General features: G+C 35.7%; 1 protein-coding gene across 3 annotated transcripts in view; it reads left to right on the plus strand.

Annotated features, from left to right (window-relative positions):
* Positions 1-22,491, plus strand: part of LOC132913876 (uncharacterized) — a 94,847-nt gene that overhangs the window by 31,955 nt on the left and 40,401 nt on the right. For all 3 annotated transcript variants that reach the window (XM_060972495.1, XM_060972494.1, XM_060972496.1), the window contains one exon: positions 11,365-11,431. In XM_060972495.1, the coding sequence (XP_060828478.1) occupies positions 11,365-11,431 (67 nt within the window). The remainder of the gene's footprint in view (positions 1-11,364; positions 11,432-22,491) is intronic.

A 22,491-nucleotide genomic window follows, 5' to 3' on the forward strand; every position in this document is an offset into this window, starting at 1 on the left:
AAATACACAATTTCCTACTAACATTTGAATAACCTAATGTCCATTATCCTATATCCTTTCAAATCGAATTCGATTCGTTCGAAACAGAAACGATATTCGCATGCTTTTGCCTACTTACTATGTATCTGTTCTATCATTCCTCTGGTAAAATAATAACGACGTTCACTGTCGCTTATCAGCGATTCTCATTTCGAAGAAAAATTGTGACGAGGATTTAATATGCAAATAAGATGGAAAGAAATTTACTTTCTTTCTTTGTTCGTTATTCGTCCGTCTTCCAATAATATCGATATGAATCATCGATCGTTTACGCTTCAAATTGAATTCGATTGAAAATATAAAAAAATTCTACATTTTTCATTATTTCTCTCAAACTTCCTTACTAAAATGAAAATAATTTTCTGATTGATTTTAAACCAATAGGATCTACACCTCTGTAAAACTGATATTCTAATCATCAAAGGATTTCTCTAAAAATCAGTAAAGAAAGATTTTCTCCGATTTCGTCTAATCTTTGGACATCCTGATGTATTTTCCGAACAAAATTCTAGTTAGATGGAAAATAATCCCTTAATTAGTTTACGATCAATAATTTCTACATTTATGCAAAAACGAATTTCCTGACTATCAGAGAATTTCAGTAAAAAGAAAAATGAAGGGATGGATAATTTTAGTAAATTTTAGGTATCCCGATGAACTGAAAATTGCTGTGCCAAGAGTAATCTCTCGATCAATTTCACCCGATATATTCTAAACCTTCCTATATACAACTTAAACCTCAGCAAATTCGTAGATTTCAATTATAGCAGCTGTGGCCGTTGGTTTCAACCCCTAAACGCAGCGTGCCCTCGGGGTTCGACCAGCAGGAGGGTCGCAGAGGGTCGAAAGAGGGTTGCTTCGTGACTCTTAATCGAGTTTACGTTGATTAATGGAGCTGACTGTCGATCACAGCCAGGCCTTGATATAAGCGCCACGATAAACTCACCCTAAGCACGTAAACAGCGATATCGATGACGATTCGATGCTCGTGTTTCCATGGAATTATCCCACTATTGCGTCGATGCATTTTTCGAACGTAAAAACTTGAAAAATAAAGGAACTTAGGAATATAGGAATTCCAAAATGTACGAGTTTAGGGATTTGGAGAGATCTAGGCATGTAGGAATATGGGAATTGGAGAATGCAGGAATGTAGAAACTCAGGGATATAGGAATTTGGTTATGCAAGAAGGCAGAAATGTAGAAACGTGGAAATGTAGAAATTTAGGGATTTCAAACATAGAGATGTGTATAGCAATATAGGGATGTAGGAATTTAGGCATCTAGGGATTTAGAGATGCACGCATTTGGAATCCAAGGACTCAGAGGTGTAGGGATTTAGGGATCTAGGGACTTGGAAATGCAGGAATTTAAGAATCTAGGGACATAGAAGTGAGAAATTTAGAAACTTAGAAATATAGGAATTTGGAAAAATATGAATTTCAAGAGAGGGAGAGATATGACAAGTATAGAAATATTGGAATTTAGAAATCTAGGGATTTAGAGATGCACGCATTTAGGAATTCAAGGACTTAGAAGTGCAGAGGTTTAGGGATCTAGGGACTTGAAAATGCAGGAATCTAGAAATCTAGGAACATAGAAGTGTAGAAATTTAGATACTTAGAAATATAGGAATTTGGAAACATATAAATTTTATGAGAGGGATATGGCAAGTGTAGAAATATTGGAATTTAGAAATTTTTCGATTTAGGGATTTAAAAATATAGAAACTTACTAATGTATGAATAGTATATCAATTTAGAAATATAGAATTCGAGAATAATATTAGGTTGTCCGGAAAGTTTCTTTCGTCTTTGCACATAATGCAAAATGGATTATACGATGTAAATTGTAGAATAAGAAAAGTAATGAATCAAAATAATATAAAAGAAAAAATGTTGTGCATCTATTGTTTCCTTGTGAAACGAAAGAAACTTTTCGGACAATCTAACAGAAACATGATAATGTAGATATTTAAGAATATAGGAATGCTGTAAAGTAGGGATTTAGTACAATAGTAGTATAAACAAAATTAATTTAAGAATACAGGAATGTCTTATATCCCAATTGTTCACAACAACTAATAGTGATTTTTTAATAATTAATATTTACATTAATGAAACTACATAAATTAATTATTTCATTTATTTTCTTAAATTAATTCATTCATCGAATCAAAATTAACGTTTAATCTTATCAATATTCAATATACGTAAATTGTAACAAATTTCTCCTTCTCAACATAGTTGACGAAAGTTTTGATAGTAAGGCAAAATTAGATGGACGATATCTGTTCACAGAAACGACGTTTCATATCGTGGGTATATCAATCGGATAATTTAAAGCAACGAAATCTCGGATGAGATGCAGTTATGCCTCTGTATAATTGCGAAAATATTTCATCCGGTAGGATGGATGATAAACGAGCTCGCGTATTCGTTGCCGTACACGCATCCCTTTAATTCCGCAAGTGTGTCAAGGTGATGTGTGTGCTGTGCACACGTACTCGCGCAAATGCTCTGCCGTTCGATTTGGAAAAGTCCACGTGCCGAGTCGACGATAAACTTAATGGCGAGCAGATGATTTACGAACGTTTCAAACTGTCCATTTCTTCACACGAATATCTACATCGATATTATCCAAATTTCTTATTTGCTCATTTTGTTCGATATACCATGATCGAGCCAAATTCTCTTCCTTATCTTATTTACTAAATATTTTTACAGACACCAAGTACGTAAGAAAAAAAAATATATCAACAGTATTTAGGTTATTTCTTTCGTTGTTCGTCATTTATTTTCGCAACAGTATTTAAATTTATTATTTACTCGCTTGGTTCATATATCATAACTAAAACAATTCTTGTTATCTAATCTACTGTTTCGCCAATAGCAAGATAAATGCATGAAGCAGATATATCAAGAGGGAGATCTCGTTTGTTCATTTCGTTAATACACCGTACGTAACCAGAGTACGTATATTTATGCAAATTAATATTCATATAACATAAATTATATTATCATTGAAAAAGAAAGAAGCCCAGGTAAAAAATTTGTTTTGTCCATTAAATATCATAACGAGTATATTCTATTTCGGATATTTTATATATTTTTGCGTCTCAGGTGGATTTCCGCACCTTTAAGTTTCCCTTAAGTGCGCAAAAATCAAACAGATTAATCATGATCGATTTAAATCCATTCGCTATCTTTTTACTCCCCGCAACAGGCAAGATAAATAAGTGACATAAGTATATCAAGAGAAAACTGATGAGATTTGTTGTTTGCCCATTTCAGTGAACGAACGAAACGAACAAACGTCTCGAGCAGGAGCCGTGCACGTGAAGTAGAGCGATCGCAATCTTGACAATTATTTTTCCATCGTCATCGCGATCGATATCTCTGCACGTGTGTAGTATATAGGTGTGTGTGACTGGAACGATTCCAGCTAAGAGCAGCCAGAGAGTTAGCCGGGACTAGTTATGGACGGAAAAGAGGATATGACCGAGATAATACGAACACAGATCCGGCTCCAAGCGATTCGTGGACCCTTGGCGATTTAACAATTGACTTGTGCCTACGAGTCGTCTAGCGGAGTAATTGGAAATGACCCGCGACTCGTTCTCCGCTCTTCATACCGCTTTTCCCCATTCAATTCTTCCTTCGACAGACGATCGCCGATCGTATTGTTCGCTTGCTCGATCGAGAGAAGACCAGCAATTTCCACCTTTCAAATTCCTTGCGGTGTTTAACGTTAAATTCCTTCCTCTCAAATTTTCGCCAACGATTAACGTTCTAAGGTTTATTGGGAATCCTTTACTCGTCGATAAACAGCCAGTGCTGTGGTTAGGTCTTTGAGAAGTCGAATGAAACGTTCTGACGTGAATTTTGCAATTTTCTATTTAATTGTTTATTCCTTCTATTTGAATAGTTGTTGATTGCAAACGTAGAGGAAAAGTGAACCTTGGCATTAATTTAAGAAATTACCAATTGTGGCTAAAATCGACATTAGCAATTTCCTAGGATTTCATTGGAAAATGTAAGGTTTCTGATGTGAATTTTGCAATTTTCTATTTAATTGTTTATACCTCCTATTTGAATAGTCGTCGATTGCAAACGTAGAGGAAGATTGAACATTGGCATTAATTTAAGAAATTACCAATTGTGGCTAAAATCAACATTAGCAATTTCCTAAGATTTCAGTGGAAAATGTAAGAAGGTTTCTGATGTGAATTTTGCAATTTTCTATTTAATTGTTTATACCTTCTATTTGAATAGTTGTTGATTGCAAACGTAGAGGAAAATTGAACATTGACATTAATTTAAGAAATTACCAATTGTGGCTAAAATCGACATTAGCAATTTCCTAGGATTTCAGTGGAAAATGTAAGAAGGTTTCTGATGTGAATTTTGCAATTTTCTATTTAATTGTTTATACCTTCTATTTGAATAGTCGTTGATTGCAAACGTAGAGGAAAATTGAACATTGGCATTAATTTAAGAAATTGCCAATTGTGGCTAAAATCAACATTAGCAATTTCCTAGGATTTCATTGGAAAATGCAAGAAGGTTTCGCGTTAACAAAACGTTAATATTCTCGTTATTATCTCGTGGGTCTATCGAGGAACAAATACAGCAGCTTTATACAAGCGATAATTATAGACAAATATAACATTCAGGATCGATCTTGAAATAAACCACTGAAATCAACGTTAGAAACATTTGAATTATTATTTGATCGCAGTAAGAAAATATAAAAAGAAAGATTGCAATTTCTTTGGCGAAATTGCGCAATATTATACCTGGAAAACGAGTATGTCTTTCTAGCTTCTAGATATCTCTCTTGTCGACGAGAAAATCCAACAGAATTCTTGATAACGGAAAATACGAAGACTCCATGCTCGGTCGAATCTTCCAGCGGAGGGATTAATTATCGTTTAATTATCGTCTAGCGGGTGCATCAGCGCGGTAACGAAATTTCTCACGGGGAAACGGGGCAACAGGTTAGCCTTAGGGGCAGGAGGAAGGACACCAGAGACGATGGCAATTTTTTTAATACAGTTAGTTAATGAATCTTACCGGAAGGTAAATTTGCTTGAGTCGGATGGCGTCGTCTGAGAAGCCGATGGCTATCAGTCGAATTAGCAGCCAGTCGAGTCATATTAACGAGCAAAGTGTGAATTCAAATTTACACCTGTCTTGCCCCTTCATTTTGCTATCGCACAAACTTGCTAGAAAAATTGACTTTTGAATTAAGGTATTAATATTTAAACGATGAATAGAATGTCGCTTTTCCTTGCATCCAATTTTTCTTGTAATTATCTCGTTTATTCTAATTTGCTATATTGTATTAACTTTTTAATTTCGTTTAATCCATGTCACTTTAGGTATTTGTAATTAGAGCTTGAAGAGATATAACCTTTCTGCCCCTGGTCTTTTAAATTTTAATTGCCTCTGCAGCGAGTAGCGTTAGAAGTTTTAATGACTTTATAAAATCAAGTTGTAGAACGGAAGCTGTACGTATAGAAAAGCGTAGAAAACAGTTTTATGATGACATAAATTGATATTGTCAAAATATTCCGAAGCTGTCCTGGGAGAAAGTAATTAAGTTCGAAGTCGATTCTTATCTATCATCGTGTGCTTCATCTAATTTCCTTCGCTTCCTTTAGATCCATCGCCTCGTTCCAATCGGACGAAAAGCTGTCCGGCTTTGATCACCGACCTTTCAATTAATTATCGCTCGCCGAGTGCAATAACGGGGTAACGAAGTTTATCGGTGCACAGAGGGCGGCGAAACCGCGGATAAAAGGAGGAAATGAGCGATTCTTATGTGCCGAATCTCCATGTCTATGTGACTAGGGAAATTGAGAAATCGAAACTACGTTAGTATGAAAATTGAAGACTTTCGATAGAACTAAAACACAAATATTAGATTGATAACTAAGTGATTGCGGATTTTGTCAATACCATCTATTGATAAAAGCGGTAATCATTTAGTTGTCAATCTAATAATTTTCTGTTCGATTTGTAATGCACTTCGATGATGTATCGCCTTCGAACGACTGTAATCTTAAAATACTCTTGTTTTCTATCTTGTAAATCAATCCAGGACTACTAGTTCTCAAATTAATCAAGTAATCTGTTATTTACTGGAAGCACGAATCGCTCAGAAGCCATATAGATTAACTGGATAAATTAAGAAGTAGAGAAAATTGAATATTACGGTTCTTTGAGGATTTCTTCCGAATTTACGTTTATTTATGTAATTTTCTTGCATTAAATAAATTCGTGGAAGTAAATAATCTCCGTTGAAAAGCCCAATATTAATAGGAAAAAATTGGAGTTTATCGAGTTTTCTCATTAGTCAAGTCACCTGACATCGTGTTCCTTCCATTCGAATAATTCACCACCTTTTTTGTTCATTTGGTAAAAAAGATGTTCGATATTTCGCGTAAAACGTAAAGAGGCAAGAGGAAGAAATAAGGAAAACAGAGAGGAAATAAAAACGACAGATGGTAAAGTTCGCGTAAAAACAACCACGGTTCCAATTCCCCTGCTCATTAAAAATCGACAACGGATCAGTAATCCAAGCGTGGCAAGATGCTTTGTCGCGTTATTAAGCCAATTTATCGGAAGTAATCAAATCACGGATGAAATCAAGCCGATGATTGAAAACAGATACTAATCGTGGCCAACGAACCCCAATCTCATCGACATTCATTTTCCACTTGGAGCTTTCAAACTTATTGATCAATAACCATCCGCACTTGCAAGACGTTCATATTGTGTGTTATATACGAGGAAGATATTCTTCCAAATTTTATCACAAGATGAATTATTTCAAATGAAACATTATTAGATTATTATCATAAATTCCGACACTACCCCGCCGCTTCCAAGAGTGGGGGGTGGTTGTCCATTTCCCCACATGTAAAAAAGGAAGATTATTATTACAAATAAAATAATTTTTTCTTTACAAAGCCTAAAGAGATACGACTCTGTTTTGTCAATGTGCGACTATTCGGAGAAGCTGTTCGGTTGAAGGTTTTTCTGAATATGTACGTAAGATTATGGTGTGTTGGTTGGTTGAAAGCTGGTGATGAGGTATGTGGCCGATGTTGTGTGGCTAACGTTGACGCGATTTCACGCTCAATTTGTCAAGAGAATAGAATTTTTTCGATTAATTCCCGAGGCATCCTCGGGATATATATAGAAAAGCAGCCTCTTAGCTACCTGAATTACGATGCAGCGGTCAATTAGAGAAGAGGCCTTAAGGGCACGAAACTTAGCGATAGCGGAGAAGTGTGACGGTGGCCGGTTAATAAGGAGTCCAGGACCTCAATTGCGAGACGTAATACAAGTCTCAATGTTCTCTTTCTTTTCTTTTTTGGCTCTTCCTAAAAGTAAAAAGTAAAATTCACAGGCAAGAAATATGAATTTTGTTGAAATGGAATGTGAATGTAATGAAATTGGTAGATCGGAAAGAGTGACGAGAAAGGGATGTTCTCTTTCTTTTCTTTTTTGGCTCTTCCTAAAAGTAAAAAGTAAAATTCACAGGCAAGAAATATGAATTTTGTTGAAATGGAATGTGAATGTAATGAAATTGGTAGATCGGAAAGAGTGACGAGAAAGGGAAGTATCAAAATCGTGTCACTATGTTTCGTATTTTTGGAAACCTGATCAAAACTATCCAAGTACTCGCGTTCCTAAAGTTTACTCCCAACCTTTCTCTGCACTCTGCATATTTACACTGTTATTTTTCCAATAAAGAACGCAACGCAATTGTTTTTATTAATATACATGGTCGTTATGTACACGTGTGCACGTTATGTACAGGTATTTTTTTTCGGGTGAACATTCAACCGACGAAATGTTTTAACACGTTTCTAAAACGTGTCTATTGACATTTCCTTGGTACATATTAAAAAATCAATTAATTGTTATCGATAACATGTTTCCCTTACGTAACCCTGTTAAACTCGAGTTATCGGGTATTTACCATTTTTTGGCTGTTTTTCAAGCCTATGGAATTTCATCTAGATGGAAGCCGGCTCGTTCGCGATTTTTCTTCGCCAGTTCGATTTTACATACGATAACGAGCAGATTCGTGACGATTGGATTCGTTCCAAGATCGGTTTCCAAGAATCGCCATAACTTGATTCGCCTTCTGTGCCCTGTAAGAAACTTTTGAGTTTACGATACCTCTGCTTTCCATCGACGGAGCGGAAAGCCAAACTTTCCAACTTCTAGCAATAAATCGTGTTTTACCTCGACGAAATTCGAAATAACTTGAAATACTCTCCTAGTCGAAAAGATGATACGCAGCCGAGAATTAGATTAAATCTCACGATTTCTGCTTAAAACAAGCCACAATTAAGCTTAAACAAAAATGTGATTTGCATCAGCTAATTTTCTTCGATCGTTGAATTTTTATCTTCTTCTTTTTTGTAAGCAATATTTAATATTCTAGATTAAATGCAAGAGTTTGTTTCGAATTTATGTTAACTTTATAATCAGTGTAAATTTTATTTCGTGTTATTTGCGAGCTTTTCTTTGAATCACGTCTAACCTTTTCTCTTTTCATCGAATATTTCCACGGCGAAGAACATTTTGTGCGTGACATAGCTTACGCTTGCACAGCATAATTTAAAGGGATATGAGACTTTTTCAAATGACAAAAGAAGAAATTTTGTAGCAGTGACGAGTACATTTTGCGTTAATTCTCTCATCCCTGACGGGACGTATGTGTCGCGTACAGTTTCCAGGAAATAATTTTACTTGAACTTTCTCTTAGTTTCACCGTAATTAACTTTAGTCTCATTTTTTCTTTAATTTTAATAACTACCCATTCTGTTTAATAAACTTTGCGGTGTTTACCTTTTTATCTTTTAAATTTTGCATCATTTTATATTAATTCCATATTTAAAATGAAGAAACATATATAGACGTAAGAAAATTATCTTTTAATTAATAGAAACTTTCTAAAAATTCTAATTCTCATACGTTTCGTATATTTGCCCATATTGTACGCGCTTCGCTTTAATTTTTATATACTTCCCATCTGTAACATTTCCACAAAAATGTGTACAAATTAATTCGTGAATACCTTGCTGAAGAAAAATATTGCACCGTGTAGCATCGCCGAGTTAATTTGCAGTGGAAATAAATTGACCGGATGCGATGTTTAACTCTTCATGGAAGGGTTAAAGCATCAAAAATGAAGGGTCGCAGTTTAATCAGAGTTTAGAGTTTGAAGCGCGGACAGTGGACATGGTGCATCGCAAATGTGTTCAAAGCGAACAGCCAACTTTATAATTAGTAAATGTCTTTCGAGATGAGCGATCGATGAAAGGAATAAAAGTTGAACAAGCGAGCAGGGGATGAGAGAATGATAGGGCTGATGTGTAACAACGAAGCACAATTAACACGGATATACCAGTTTTTCGAATCGAACGCTTTCAACGTCAACGTCCGCCTCGATTTTCATCCTATTTTCAATGGCATCGACAACAAACAAGCAATTATCCTACGTTGAAAGAGCCGATCAGGAAATAACTGGACCGTAGCGTTATTTTAAAAAATTCATCACCACGAACAAGTAGCTTTCTTTTATCTTTCAATTCCCATAGGAAGGTTTATTGAATGGTCATTTTTATTTATTTATATAAAATAAGGATTAATAATACTGGTGCTAATTTTATATAGCTATATACAAGGGTATGTTTGATTCGTCTCATAGCAACAAATTCGCCTTGTTTAACGTTAGAACTACCACGTTAATCAAATCGACTGGTTTTACAATTTTATTTTTAAATTCCTACTTCATATTATAACGTAGTATAGTGATTTCGCCCATCCTTAATTATTCAAACGAGTTCTTAATATTGAATATTTTGTATATTTTATTCTTGTACATTCTAATCTCCCATAATTGTATTAACATCTGGAGAATACTAACATTAGAACTACCATACCAGTCAAATTGGCTTTACAATTTTATTTCAATTTATTTTAAAATTAAAACAAAAGAATAATATAATGAATTTTATTTTGCTTTTTATGTATTCAAACTGAAAATAATTTTGTATCAAAGCTATTCAAAATTACTGGTACTTGTCAAAGTGTAAAAGGGTCCTGCAATTTGTTTATCGAACCCCAATTAACCAGTTTCCTCGTTTTGTACAACTTGCCACACGTTTTTAAAATTTTTATTGCGTATTATTCGATATGATGATATCAGTTATCAGGAAAATTCCGGATCGATCGCTAGATGATACCACTAGAAATACCTGGACAATTTTATACATGTGCCAATCCTCGTTTAGGGATGATGGTCCCAGATGAATTAATAATACCAAAAATGTACTATATAACGTGGAATTCCTTCTGTAAGAAAGTAATAAATCATTAAATATACAAATATTCTATTATTACGTATTTTTTAAAGACCAGTCATTTTAATTGGCTTTGGTAGAAATAGCTTCGTGTTAACGATCGGTAGTTCTAGTGTTAAACAAATAGATACCTTGTACAGGTATATACAGTGTGTACGAAATTTTAACGACCAAACTTCTCTCGTTTAGAATTCATTCATTAGAGAATACTTTTCAGTGAGAAATCTATCGCAGTTGATTACGGTGCGATGTTAATTTCAAGGCAATTTCTGGGTCGGTAGAATGTTGAAACTTGGAGCAACTGAATTTTGGAAATTCGCTGAATTTGGATATCTTCGAAATTTCGTTCGGCTGTGTCTCGAAATCCCTTCAAGCTGCTGACACGTCTGCACGTCTAACTTTCGCATACCTTGGAGACTTTGACAGGAACTTTGAAGTTTTGCAAAGTTGAAAAGTCTGCGTGTTAATTCAGAAGCTGAGAACTCGTTAAGGCTGAGCCGCTCGATTATCGAAACTTCACTCCATAACGAAAGCTAATTCGAGCCCATTTTAGAATTTTAGCTTCTTTTCTAAATTGTTTCGGACAGCTTGTTTGTTCCAATTTGTGCTTGAAATTCTTGCAGAAATTTTGATGAAAAGCAAAGAGGTAAAATATTGTAGTCGTACAGTTCCAATCGACTTTTCTCATTGTTACAAGTTGTTTGATGTTACAAATTAAAAATAGATATCTTTTTACAATTTCAATTGCCTCATTTTCATTCGAGTATCGTAGTTAAAAATAAAAATAGCAAAATGGAAATAGATAAATGAATAAGGACACAAATAGCGTATTACAAATACTATAGTTTTGCAGTCCCAATTAATTTTAATTTTGGTAGAATATTATGAATAGAAATGCGGATATAATGTTAAAAAATATTGTTTTTTTTTTTGCAGCTTACAACATATGGGGCGACGTTCCTGCGCGAAAATGTCGGCCACCGAAGATCGGCGACATCCCAAAGTGAGTACTCTTGCTTTTTTCCAAAAAAAAATCCTAAAGAACTCCATCTTTCGTTTTTTAAACTAAACATTTTCAGATGCACGCACGTCAAAGCTATTTTCAATTATAAAAATGAATTCTCACTGTAACTAGCATTTAGAAATTTTTATTCCAACTAATATTTAGAATAAATTTTGCGATACAAATAGCAATACGGTAATGGCTATTTTAAGCGAATATTCTCTTTCAACGAGAAAACGCAGAATTGAAATTGAAATTGCGCGTCGATTTCGGAATCCTTTGGGCGTACAAACTGTCGATTCGTCTACAAATCGTTTAAAGATCGGATCGAAGTCCGATAAATTTGGAAAACCAGCTCTGCGTTACCTGGATATCTGATTGCTCTCCTACACCTACACCGACGATTTATTTTTCGCTTAACGAGAATTATCGACGTTGATCCCGGAAAAAGCATGCAGTCTTCGCATATCACGATATGTCACTGGAAATCAAGATCGGAACTCAGCTTTTAGCCTTTGAAAAGCGTAGAACGTGTTACTCGGATCATTATTAAAACATACATATTTTATTACAATTATTATCACGATATAGGCAGTTCTCTTTCTATAACACACGCGTTTAGAGATTTCATTTCTTTTATTAATTTTTATCCAAATTTAAAATCATAAGAAGCTTAAAATTTCTATTGGGTTAGTAACTAAGTGCCTGCGGATTTTGTCATTAGGTGGTAATACCAAAATCATCGTTTAGATTATGAACGTTATTAACATTTTGACTGCCGCGCTGAAATCACATATTTCGCTGAGGACGCCACGGGAATATTTTTATTATCCCAAGCATGTAATGGAAAAATCGTTTACTACAATTATTATCACGATATAGGCAGTTCTCTTTCTATAACACACGCGTTTAGAGATTTCATGTCCTTTATTAATTTTAATCCAAATTTAAAATCAGAAGAAGCTTAAAATTTCTATTGTGTTGGCGACCCAATAGTTCATTTACATTTTGAACGTTAACACTTTGACTGCCACGCTGAAATCGCATGTTTCACTGAGGAGGCCACGGGAGTATTTTTATTATCCCAAGCATATAATGGAAAAATCGTTTACTACAATTATTATCACGATATAGGCAGTTCTCTTTCTATAATACACGCGTTTAGAGATTTCATTTCCTTTATTAATTTTTATCCAAATGTAAAATCAGAAGAAGCTTAAAATTTCTATTGGGTTGGCGACCCAATAGTTCATTTACATTTTGAACGTTAACACTTTGACTGCCACGATGAAGTCACATGTTTCACTGAGGACACCACGGGAATATTTTTATTATTCAAAGCATATAATGGCAAAATAGTAATAAATCGATGATGTAAGACAACATTCTTCCCCAGTGGACCGTTTATCTTATTGGTGGTCACGGGTGACCATCGTGACGCCTTGGTAACAGTTGATAGGACATATTATAACAAGGCTTCGTTTATTTCAACGAACCATTCGCATTCGTTATTTCGTCGTAAGCAAAATGTGCAGAATATATTGTTGAAACTTGTTGAAGATATTAGTAAACGGTATTTGCTCGTTGTATATATAATAGTAAGGTATGTGCACACTTTTAACTTCAATTATATGATTATAAAGCAGCATTGACGATTATCTTCTAAGATGTGTTTATGATAATATTCGTAGATTACCCCTCAAAGGTATGGATGCAAATACAGTGCACCGTTAGATGCAAGATCTGTTCTCATTTTTTTTATTGATGTTCTAATAAAAATGTTTAACTGTTCAATGGGGCACTTTTTGTTTAAAAGTATCTTCTATTTATCGATTGTATTCAAAATGCTCTAACTGTCGTACAATTTTTATAATCGTAAGAAGTTGAATATGACCAACGTGACAGTCAAAGTGTTAATAGGATAAACGAGCTTAACTTATTACTAGCTCATAATTGCTTCGTTTTCATCGTACAAAATGTTTCTAAAGATCACTTAATCAAATTTCACATGAAGCTAAAACAGTTTATTCTACGTCAGATTTATTTATTACGTGGATAAACTACTCCAGCGGAATGAATTTAGTCGGTTTATTCGGTTAATTCGGTTCTGTAATATCACGCGTGATATTATCATGCGAATAAGATATTCGACCACGATAAATTTATTCGTGTAATTATCTTAGACAAACGTTTACTGTAAACAATTCGAATAATGTTGAACTCTGGTTCAGGTAAATGCAGTTCTACCGTGTAATCGAATCGCAGTCAGCAATCCGCCTTCCATTCACAAATTTCGTTTCCATTAACATTGACCTTCCTGTGGCTGTGGAACGACGACACGAAAAAAAGTGACACTGAGAGTCAAGGAGCCGCACAGCCTAATCTACCATAATGCATTTCGACATGCAAATAGATATTTTTAACCTTGTCTTGAAAGCGATCGATAGCCACGAAGGCGGCACGAAACTCGTCTAAATAATTGCTCCACCCCGATGCCACGTCAGCCGCAGAAACGCTTCTGTTCCTTCACGATTGCATCGAAGATTCCGATATTCTTCTCTTCTTATACCCACGAAACGATTTTCTCTTCCCCTTCGTTCGTCGACGATAGGAAACTCCGTAGGTGACTTTCCCTCAACCGAACCTGTCGTACTTTTTCGCCACCCCCGTTGCACGATCAGCGGCGTTTAAACTGGTCGCTTTCGTTCTATCAAGATTCGTTGTTCGATAGAAAATTCTGAATTATTGTTTGAGCGAGCGTAGAAAAATTATTTCAGGTGGATAAGGAGCCAAACTTTGGGATTTTCGGTAATTTATTTTGTCATCTTTTCGTTCTTCGTCGAGAATGATTGTTATTAATATATTAGGTCGTCCGAAAAGCGTCTTTCCTTTACAGACACGTCTTTTGCAACGATGCATCTTTATACAAACGTGAAACCTAATTGTGATCTTTATTTTGATAAAATAAAATGAATCATAATTCGATAAAATAATATAAAACGGAAAATGTGCATCCATTATTTTATTATAAAACGAAAGAAACTTATCTGACGTCCTAATACTTGTGGAAATAAAATGCGAGTTAAGAATAATGCATCTGGGACAAACGTGTCTATACGCAGACTACAAATGTCTGTGGCAATTTACATTTTGATGGATATCGATCTATCGCTGGTTTCGTAGAAGAATCACAGAAATTGGGAAAGTAAATTTTTAAGAAAATTTCTGAAAAATGGAGAATTGTTAATAATTTCACCACATAGCCATGAAATGTTTCTTTCTTTCATAATTTAAGCGATAAAACTTCGATAAAACTCTACAATCAATTTCCTCGTATAATTATTTCATCTAATTAATTCGTATAATTTTCTCATACAACGGGGAGAATTTTCTTGAAGTTTTCCATGAAATCAAAGGTAACAGTTGTCCGTGATAAATGTACAGATACTTTCGCTAGCCAGTGCATGCACCGACTATATAGCGGAAGCGCAATTTATAAGAAAACCTGGAAATCGTTATTCAACGACCGTTTCCGGCAGCGACGAAGCATGAAACACGCGGTGAAAGCCGAAGGATCGATAATTCGGCGTCTCGCGATGCATCGCGTAGCTACGGCGAAATCATTTATAAGCATTGCCGCTTCTTGCGAGCGCGCGCCTCCGAACGCTGAATTATGAAACGTTCGACGATACGCGATGCCCTGAATTATCGTTTCGTAAATGCGATGCATCACAGTTGCAATTCCACGTTCGAACGTTCACACGGTGAATCCATCGACGGAAGAACAGAGCTTTTATTGGGAAATTGTCGGAAGAAGTAAGCGAATTGTCACCTCGCAATGATTAAACGATATCTCGCGTCGTACGCGATTAAAACGCGGGCAAATTTGTCAAAATTCTACCATCGAGCGACTTGCTCGCGATACGAACCGAGTTGCCGTGCGTGGGGCGTGTTTATGGGGTTTGTTTCGTGTATCGATTTCAGGGTGTTGCGGAGAAATCGAAGCTTTAGGCGAAGCTTGCTTGCCTTTAGTATACTATAGCTCTTTCGCTTTAGGAATTTTTCTTTCATGTTTCTCGTATTTGGTATGGTTTCTTTGGCTTAAGAAATTTTCTTTAAAGTTTCTCTATTTATAGCGTACGCGTGGTTTTATCGCTGTAGAAATTTCTCTTTCAGTTTTCCCGTATTTTCTTTAATAGGTTAATTCCAGGAATTTATATGCCATAATCGGAACCTTGGAATAATTTTAATCGAATTAGCGGACACCGTTTCTGACAAGCGTATCGAGCAAGTGTTAAATTGAAAAATTAGTCGAAATCTGACGTTCGAAGGATAAAAATCAAATAGATAAATAAAAATTACATATTTATATGTTGGATACTAAATAGATAGCGTAAGATACTAAAGACACCGAGGATATTAATGATAATACAGTAGTGACGAGAACAGTTAAACGACAGAGATACTAAAGATAATAAGGATAATACGCAGTGGCAATAAAGTAACAAAGTGTCGCTAGTAAAGATAACAAAAGCTATGAAAGATAATTGAGCTAATAAAAATGCGTACTGTGGACGATAAAATAGTCTTAAAAATCTTTCATCCGTAAATTTCTCTGGAATAAAACTTGCCATACCTAGTTGCGAATCAGTAAACTGCTCAAGGTCACTTCTCACCGTCAAATCCAATACGAAAAAAGTACAAAGAATCGGGAGTAGTTAATTCTGTTCATCATTATTTTTACCAGAGAAAAGGAATAAAAATATTAATGGCGAATGAACAAAGATATTTCGTCGTTCGACCTGCTTTTCATCGCTGTTTTCGATAGCTAAGCGATTGTGTATTCCATTTCTGTCTCAAGGATTTTCCTTCTTCCTCGTACGTCCATATAATGTAGCCTCGACAGAGATAATAACGCGTTGTTACGCGATTGTACACGGTTATCGAAGTTAGTGTGGTTGCGATGGTTTTAATCAGGAAACGAACAGCAACCGGAAGGGACAAATGGAAGGGAGAAGGAGATACGCGCAGCTTAACCCCGTATACGTTTCGTGTGTCTTTTTCCTTTTTTCCAATTTCCCTCCTTTTCTCTTTTCTCGTGTGCTTTTCCATTACTCTTGACCTTTTTATTTTTGCAGCCATTTACCTCTTTTTATGTGTTTCATTTGTCCCTTGATTGCACCGTTGTAATAGGTTTCAGGAACTTTTTAAGGTTCTCAGTTTATCGTGCATTGTCAAGCTCGCGCGTATTTCTTAAATTTTGTAGAACTTCCGTTCTGTCGATTCGCAAACTTCCATTTGTATCGATGGATTTCGAAACTCCTCTACTTTCATCTTTGCAACTTCTACGTTTGCCATTTCTTCAATTATAAACTATCTGTACTTGGCAGTTTCATGGAATTTCCTGAAGTCTCCAGCTTCCTTTTGACCCTTTAAATCCCGACAGAATTATTAAGTTGTCCGAAAAGTTCCTTTTTTTTTTTTTTGATACGGTGATAAGAGATGAGGAACAATTTCTGTTGTATATTATTTTATTGAATTAAGTATGATCCATTTCGTTCTACTTTTATTATTACGTTCTTGCATAATTCAATAAACTAATATAAAACAAAACATCCGTTATTTCCTTATAAAACGATAGACAACCTAATACAAACGTACCGTTTCACACGATAACGATAGAAACACGACGTACAGTTTCTATCCGATAAAAGAAAAATTTGAAATTCTTCAAGCTGTGCCACTGTCGATGTGAAGCAGAGATATATGTCCTAATGTATCTATCGTAGACGATTAGTTTACGACTTCCCCAATTAGCCTCTCTGGGAATGTAGAGACAGTGGAGACCCTCACGAGGCCTGCACTGCGTAAAGCCGAATTTACACTGTTTCACTTTGCAGGAACACGCCGGATAAACGCCGCTTTCGTTCTCGTTTCATATTCGGACGAAAGCAGTGTTTATCCGCCCTGTCTCTGCAAACTGAAACAGTGTAAATTCGGCTTAACGTAAAACGTGCCCATTTCGTCTATCCCGAGGCAAATACATACCCCTAAGTGGATCCTGACTGATTCAGTTGGAATCCACACGTCTCAGCGAATCTTCTGACCTTTCTCTTTACATTTTATATTTGTTAAGGTTATTGGATGTATGTGGATACAAAGAAACGTGTGAATAAATTGTAAGGTAGAAAAAATATATATATTGAATATTAAAGTACAAAGTGTGGAATACAATGTGATCTGGTCCAGATCCGCACGCTAGCGGTGTTATCCTAAGACTGAAAAAACCCTGAAGCCAACGTTGCATGTTTTTTTTTTTTATTTTATTTTGGTTATTTTACAATTTGTCCTTGTGGACATTTGGTAAAGTGTTATATCTTGTTGGTGAAGAAAAAAAGAATATAAATAAAAAATAAATATAGCATGTGGGCGGCTACCCCCAGTGGGGTGCCAGCTTCGTTTTTTCTAAGTTATATCTTTTATGTACGTTGCATGTGTACCGAATATGGTTTGCCTTCGACTCGGTCTTTTGTCTATGCGCTGTCGATGGCTTCAGTGCTTGAGAAAACTAAAGACCAGATGTAGAGCTTTCTTAGAAGTGGCGACCAGTTCAACAATATTCATGCTGATAATAAAAGTTATTTGCTGGAAAAGTTCCTTTCGTTTTATAAGGAAGTAGTAGATGCGCAACATTTTTTGTTTTATGTTATTTTATTGAATTACGTTTGATCCATTTTATTCTATTACTACAAAATTGATCATACATAAATCTATAAAATAATATAAAATAAAAAATGTTGTGCATCTATTATTTCACTTATGAAACGAAAGAAACTTTTAGGACAACCTAATATATCGCAATCTCCTCTTCCATGTAAGCTCTCATCGTCCTGCTATGTCTCTATTTTTCCTATCTTCTTATTTCTAACATCACCACCCGATACTTTCGTCGGTATATCTATTTAACCATCGTACCATTCCACTGTAAGTATTCTTCTCTCTTTCTGTCAGCTGAAAGCTTGGTGAAGGTGCGCTTGGTCGACCCTGCATTGGCTCTCGTGATGCTTCCAGCTCGCTGGACCGCGTTAAAGGGAGCTTTTCACCGACCTGTTCATTCATACGCGAAGTAAATCCTGTTCCAGCTACGTTGGATGCATCGTTTCTGTCTTTCGCCATCTCTTTTCCTTGTGTTCACGAGTTGTCACATGCAGCTTGTCTTTCCGTTTGATCGAGACGAATCGATAGGTTCGTGCGATCAAATTCCCTGTTATCGTATCATGAATTTCTGTAATAGCGACCAAGGGTTTGAAGTTTGAAGCGTAACGTTGCAGGACAGAGGAGAAGTTAATTGGATAATGCATTTTCTGTCAGTCATTTTTGTTACGTATGTAACAATATTTTTCCCCTGGTTATCAGGTTACTGTTTGCTGTGCAACACCGTCCATAGTTCCATATATTGTGGCAGACTTTTTTAAACGCGATTTCAAATTATGTCGGAAGAATTTTGCATGACAAAGCAGTATTTGTACGCTTCTTCGCGTGTCGATGTAATGTTTCGATATCGTAGCAACCTTCTAAAATGTGATTTCGAATGAAATCTTGAGAATTTTATATGCAAGAACGACGTTTATATTATGATTGGTGGTTAACGCGACGAGTAACGTGGAAAAATCGTATTTTTTGTGGCTTTAGTTACTACTGCACTAATACTCTTTATTATTATCCTAATTATATCAATTACATTTACTAGAATATCGTGTTACTATTTAATTACAATGAATACATTAACTCATTTTTCATAAATTTATAATTTTCTTTATTCAATATGAAGTTCCTATTATATTTCAAAGATCAGGTATTTAAGAGAAATAAAGTGACACAGATAGGCGCCACTTGCCACAATATCTGCCAACTAATATGCTCGCGCAAATAAGAAGAAACCAACCACTAGATGCCGATACGCAATATTAAAAGCAATAAAAATTACGAGGGATTTATTAAAACGCTGCCGTGTGTATGAAGCCATAAAACGCATAAAAGCGTCGATAAATCGACTGGTCGGCTCGTTGGTTGCGATAAAATGGTCTAAAAGAAATTTAAACACCCTTCACGGCTAGCCACACGTTCGTCTAAGTGAATAATACGACGCTGCCGGATAATTCAGTAAAATTTACGAGCCACCGTAAACTCGAACTCGTGGCCGATCAAGATACGCTGCGAGATCGAGCGGAATACGTGAAATTTCGCGAATTTGCATCTTGCGTGACACTCGTGCGAATTCCACCGCAATTTCCTTCCTTCCTTATGCAAATGAACGCTCATTCAAACCATGCACCGTGTATCGCACTCTGAAATCACACCAACCATTAATTTTATAATTCAGCCTTTCATAAATTGTCTTTTTCATTTTAATTAAAAACGATCCGATTGCGTAAATTGTTGAGAGAACGCGTGTTCCAAACGAAGATCTTGTTACGTGTCGTGTTTTTTCTGTTTGCTCTGTCGATTAATGATCAGTAAAGTGTAAAGTAAAAAATTACCAACGATAGATTAGAAAACGCATCGTAACGTACGCAAGTAATAATTATATTTGGTTACTTAGTTATACGATAGTTATATATGCGAGTATATACAGGTAATTTTATAATAAAAAAAAAAAACACGCGAATTTCATCAATTTATATCGTTTTCCAAGAGATAATTTTTCTATGCTTCCACTGATTGCCTGGCCAATTTAACAAACAATAGCTATTAACTGCCGACAAGATACCACTGCAAATGAACGAGAGTAACTGAGTGAAATACATAAAATAAATTGCAAAGGTTGCGTGGATGCTGATACAAACTAAAACAATTCCTATTGTTTTTCGAGAATAATCCACAAGCTGCAGGAATAACAATACCCGATAAAGTTGCATAGACCGTTGGAATAAACGCGTCATGGTCCAGTAAGTTGGTAGATGGACGTTGCTTTGGTGCAATGGCACGTGGCCAGCAGGGTCGAAGTTGTAAATTCTTCTCCTTTTTTTTCACCGACGACGAACCTTTTACACGATTTACGATCGCGCCACGCGATTCATTTCTTGGACGTGACTTTAATTCCCTACGGGTCTTCAACGAAGACAACGTCTGACAGTGTAGTGATACGACTACTTCAAAGTACTGGCGGTAAATCGTGAAGCAGATTTACGGTTCCTTTGTAGCTAAAAGCTTTCGAGCAGCGTTTCACGAAAAGCTCTCGCTATTCACTTCGTGGGAATCGTAGTTAGCACCGTTTGGATGATTAGAACGTAAATATCGATGTGTGTATTGAAGAATATAAGCTGATGTGCTGGTCGCCATTGTGTGTTCAAATTTCCTTTTGTCTTTTCCAGTTAATATGACGCATATTTTTATTTAGAAATACTAGAAAAACTATAGTCGTAAATCAAATGGTATAAGACATAATCCTATTTAATTAAGCTTAAAATATAATTATAAACGATACCATATATTAATAGTTATGAATGTAACTATAAACGTAATTTAATCTGATTAAATATAATTATGAGATACATACAAGACGAGTTAGAAGGAGCCATAAGAATATGCGATACACCGAAGATTGCAGTGGTTTGTATTTTATAATTAGCTCGTTTCCCATTTTTGTATAATGTAAATAATAATTTGAATTCACAGAATAGATATGTCACACCTACACATGCTTCCTACGCTCGCTGTATTTTCAGAAAATATAATTAGCCGCCTTTATGGAATTATTAAAATTTCTGCCTACTATATTACGTTTGTTAAAAACATTAATAATTATTCTATGCTATCTTTGTACTTATACGAAATACTCGTAGCATCTGAAAGCGTTAAAAGGAAGCAAAAGATCCTTAGACTAGTAAAAGCTTTCGTTCCCTAATCTTCTTAATGTATAACGCTTTTTTATCCGCAGAAGAAATATAGCGCGTGTTCCATAGCTTCAAAACTCTATATTTTCCTTAAATCCTCGGTGGATATTTTCCGTGGAAACAAACATTGTTAGCAAATTTTAGATTATCTTCGTTTTCCATTCAAGTTCTATATATTTATATACATATAACAAGAAAAGTCACTTTTCTGCCTAGAGTAAGTAGGTGTTTTTCCAGAATTTTCTAAAGATGTTGCGTGTTCGAAGGAAATCAGCTTTTGCAAATCCTATATTTCGAATCTGACGTCGGTGGAGCTTATGGCGCGGCTCGTGAATAGCGAGAATGGCAGCTGGATCCGGTCGACTTGGCACAAAACCCTGTTTCCTATCGAGGTTCCTACATTTTCACAAAAATCACCGCTAAAGTCACATTTTAAGGAGCATCGACAATAAAAATACATGTTCCTTTTCACGCGGAAATTTGAAAGAATAGAAGCTAGAAATTCAAATATTAGATCAAGTCGAAGAGAAAATTCTTCTTCGTTCTTTACGTACGATTCTAACTGTCACGTCGATAATAATTATTCCAGGAAATTGACTTTAGCCTCATTTCAAACGACATATTTGTGCCCATAACAGAACAGTCAAAGTGTGAAATCGATTTTTCTGCGCTTTAACCCGTCAAATATCAAATCATTTTCTGGTGGCTTTCTTTCATTCAAGCCGTGTAAGCCATGGTTTATTCAGGAAGATTATGCATCGACCTATGATATTCCGAAACATTTCACGATCGAGTCTTGTTCTACAACGGTTCTGAATGGAAAGCCCACGCGACGTTCTATGTGTCGGCCCCTTTTTACCACAGCACGTCACACACGACTCGTCTAGCTGCAAGAACTATTGGCCCCGCGCAACAAGAAGCAGAGACGATTGATGAAATCGTATAAAACAAGTTTCAGCATTAAAATATCAAACAGTGAAGCTAAACGCTTTAGTTAATCTCGTGAGGAAGGGAAATAGTCCGCTCGCCCCTGTGCCACCTATCGTCTTCTCATAGATACATTCTACTTGCCAAATCTTGGAAGGAAAACGTCAGGTTTTAACCATTCATCAGTATCTCTAGGAGAATCTCTAAATCTCCATGATCCAACTCTTCTAACGTCGA

This window comes from Bombus pascuorum, chromosome 14 (genome assembly GCF_905332965.1).
Source record: "Bombus pascuorum chromosome 14, iyBomPasc1.1, whole genome shotgun sequence".
Taxonomy (NCBI): Eukaryota; Metazoa; Arthropoda; class Insecta; order Hymenoptera; family Apidae; genus Bombus; species Bombus pascuorum.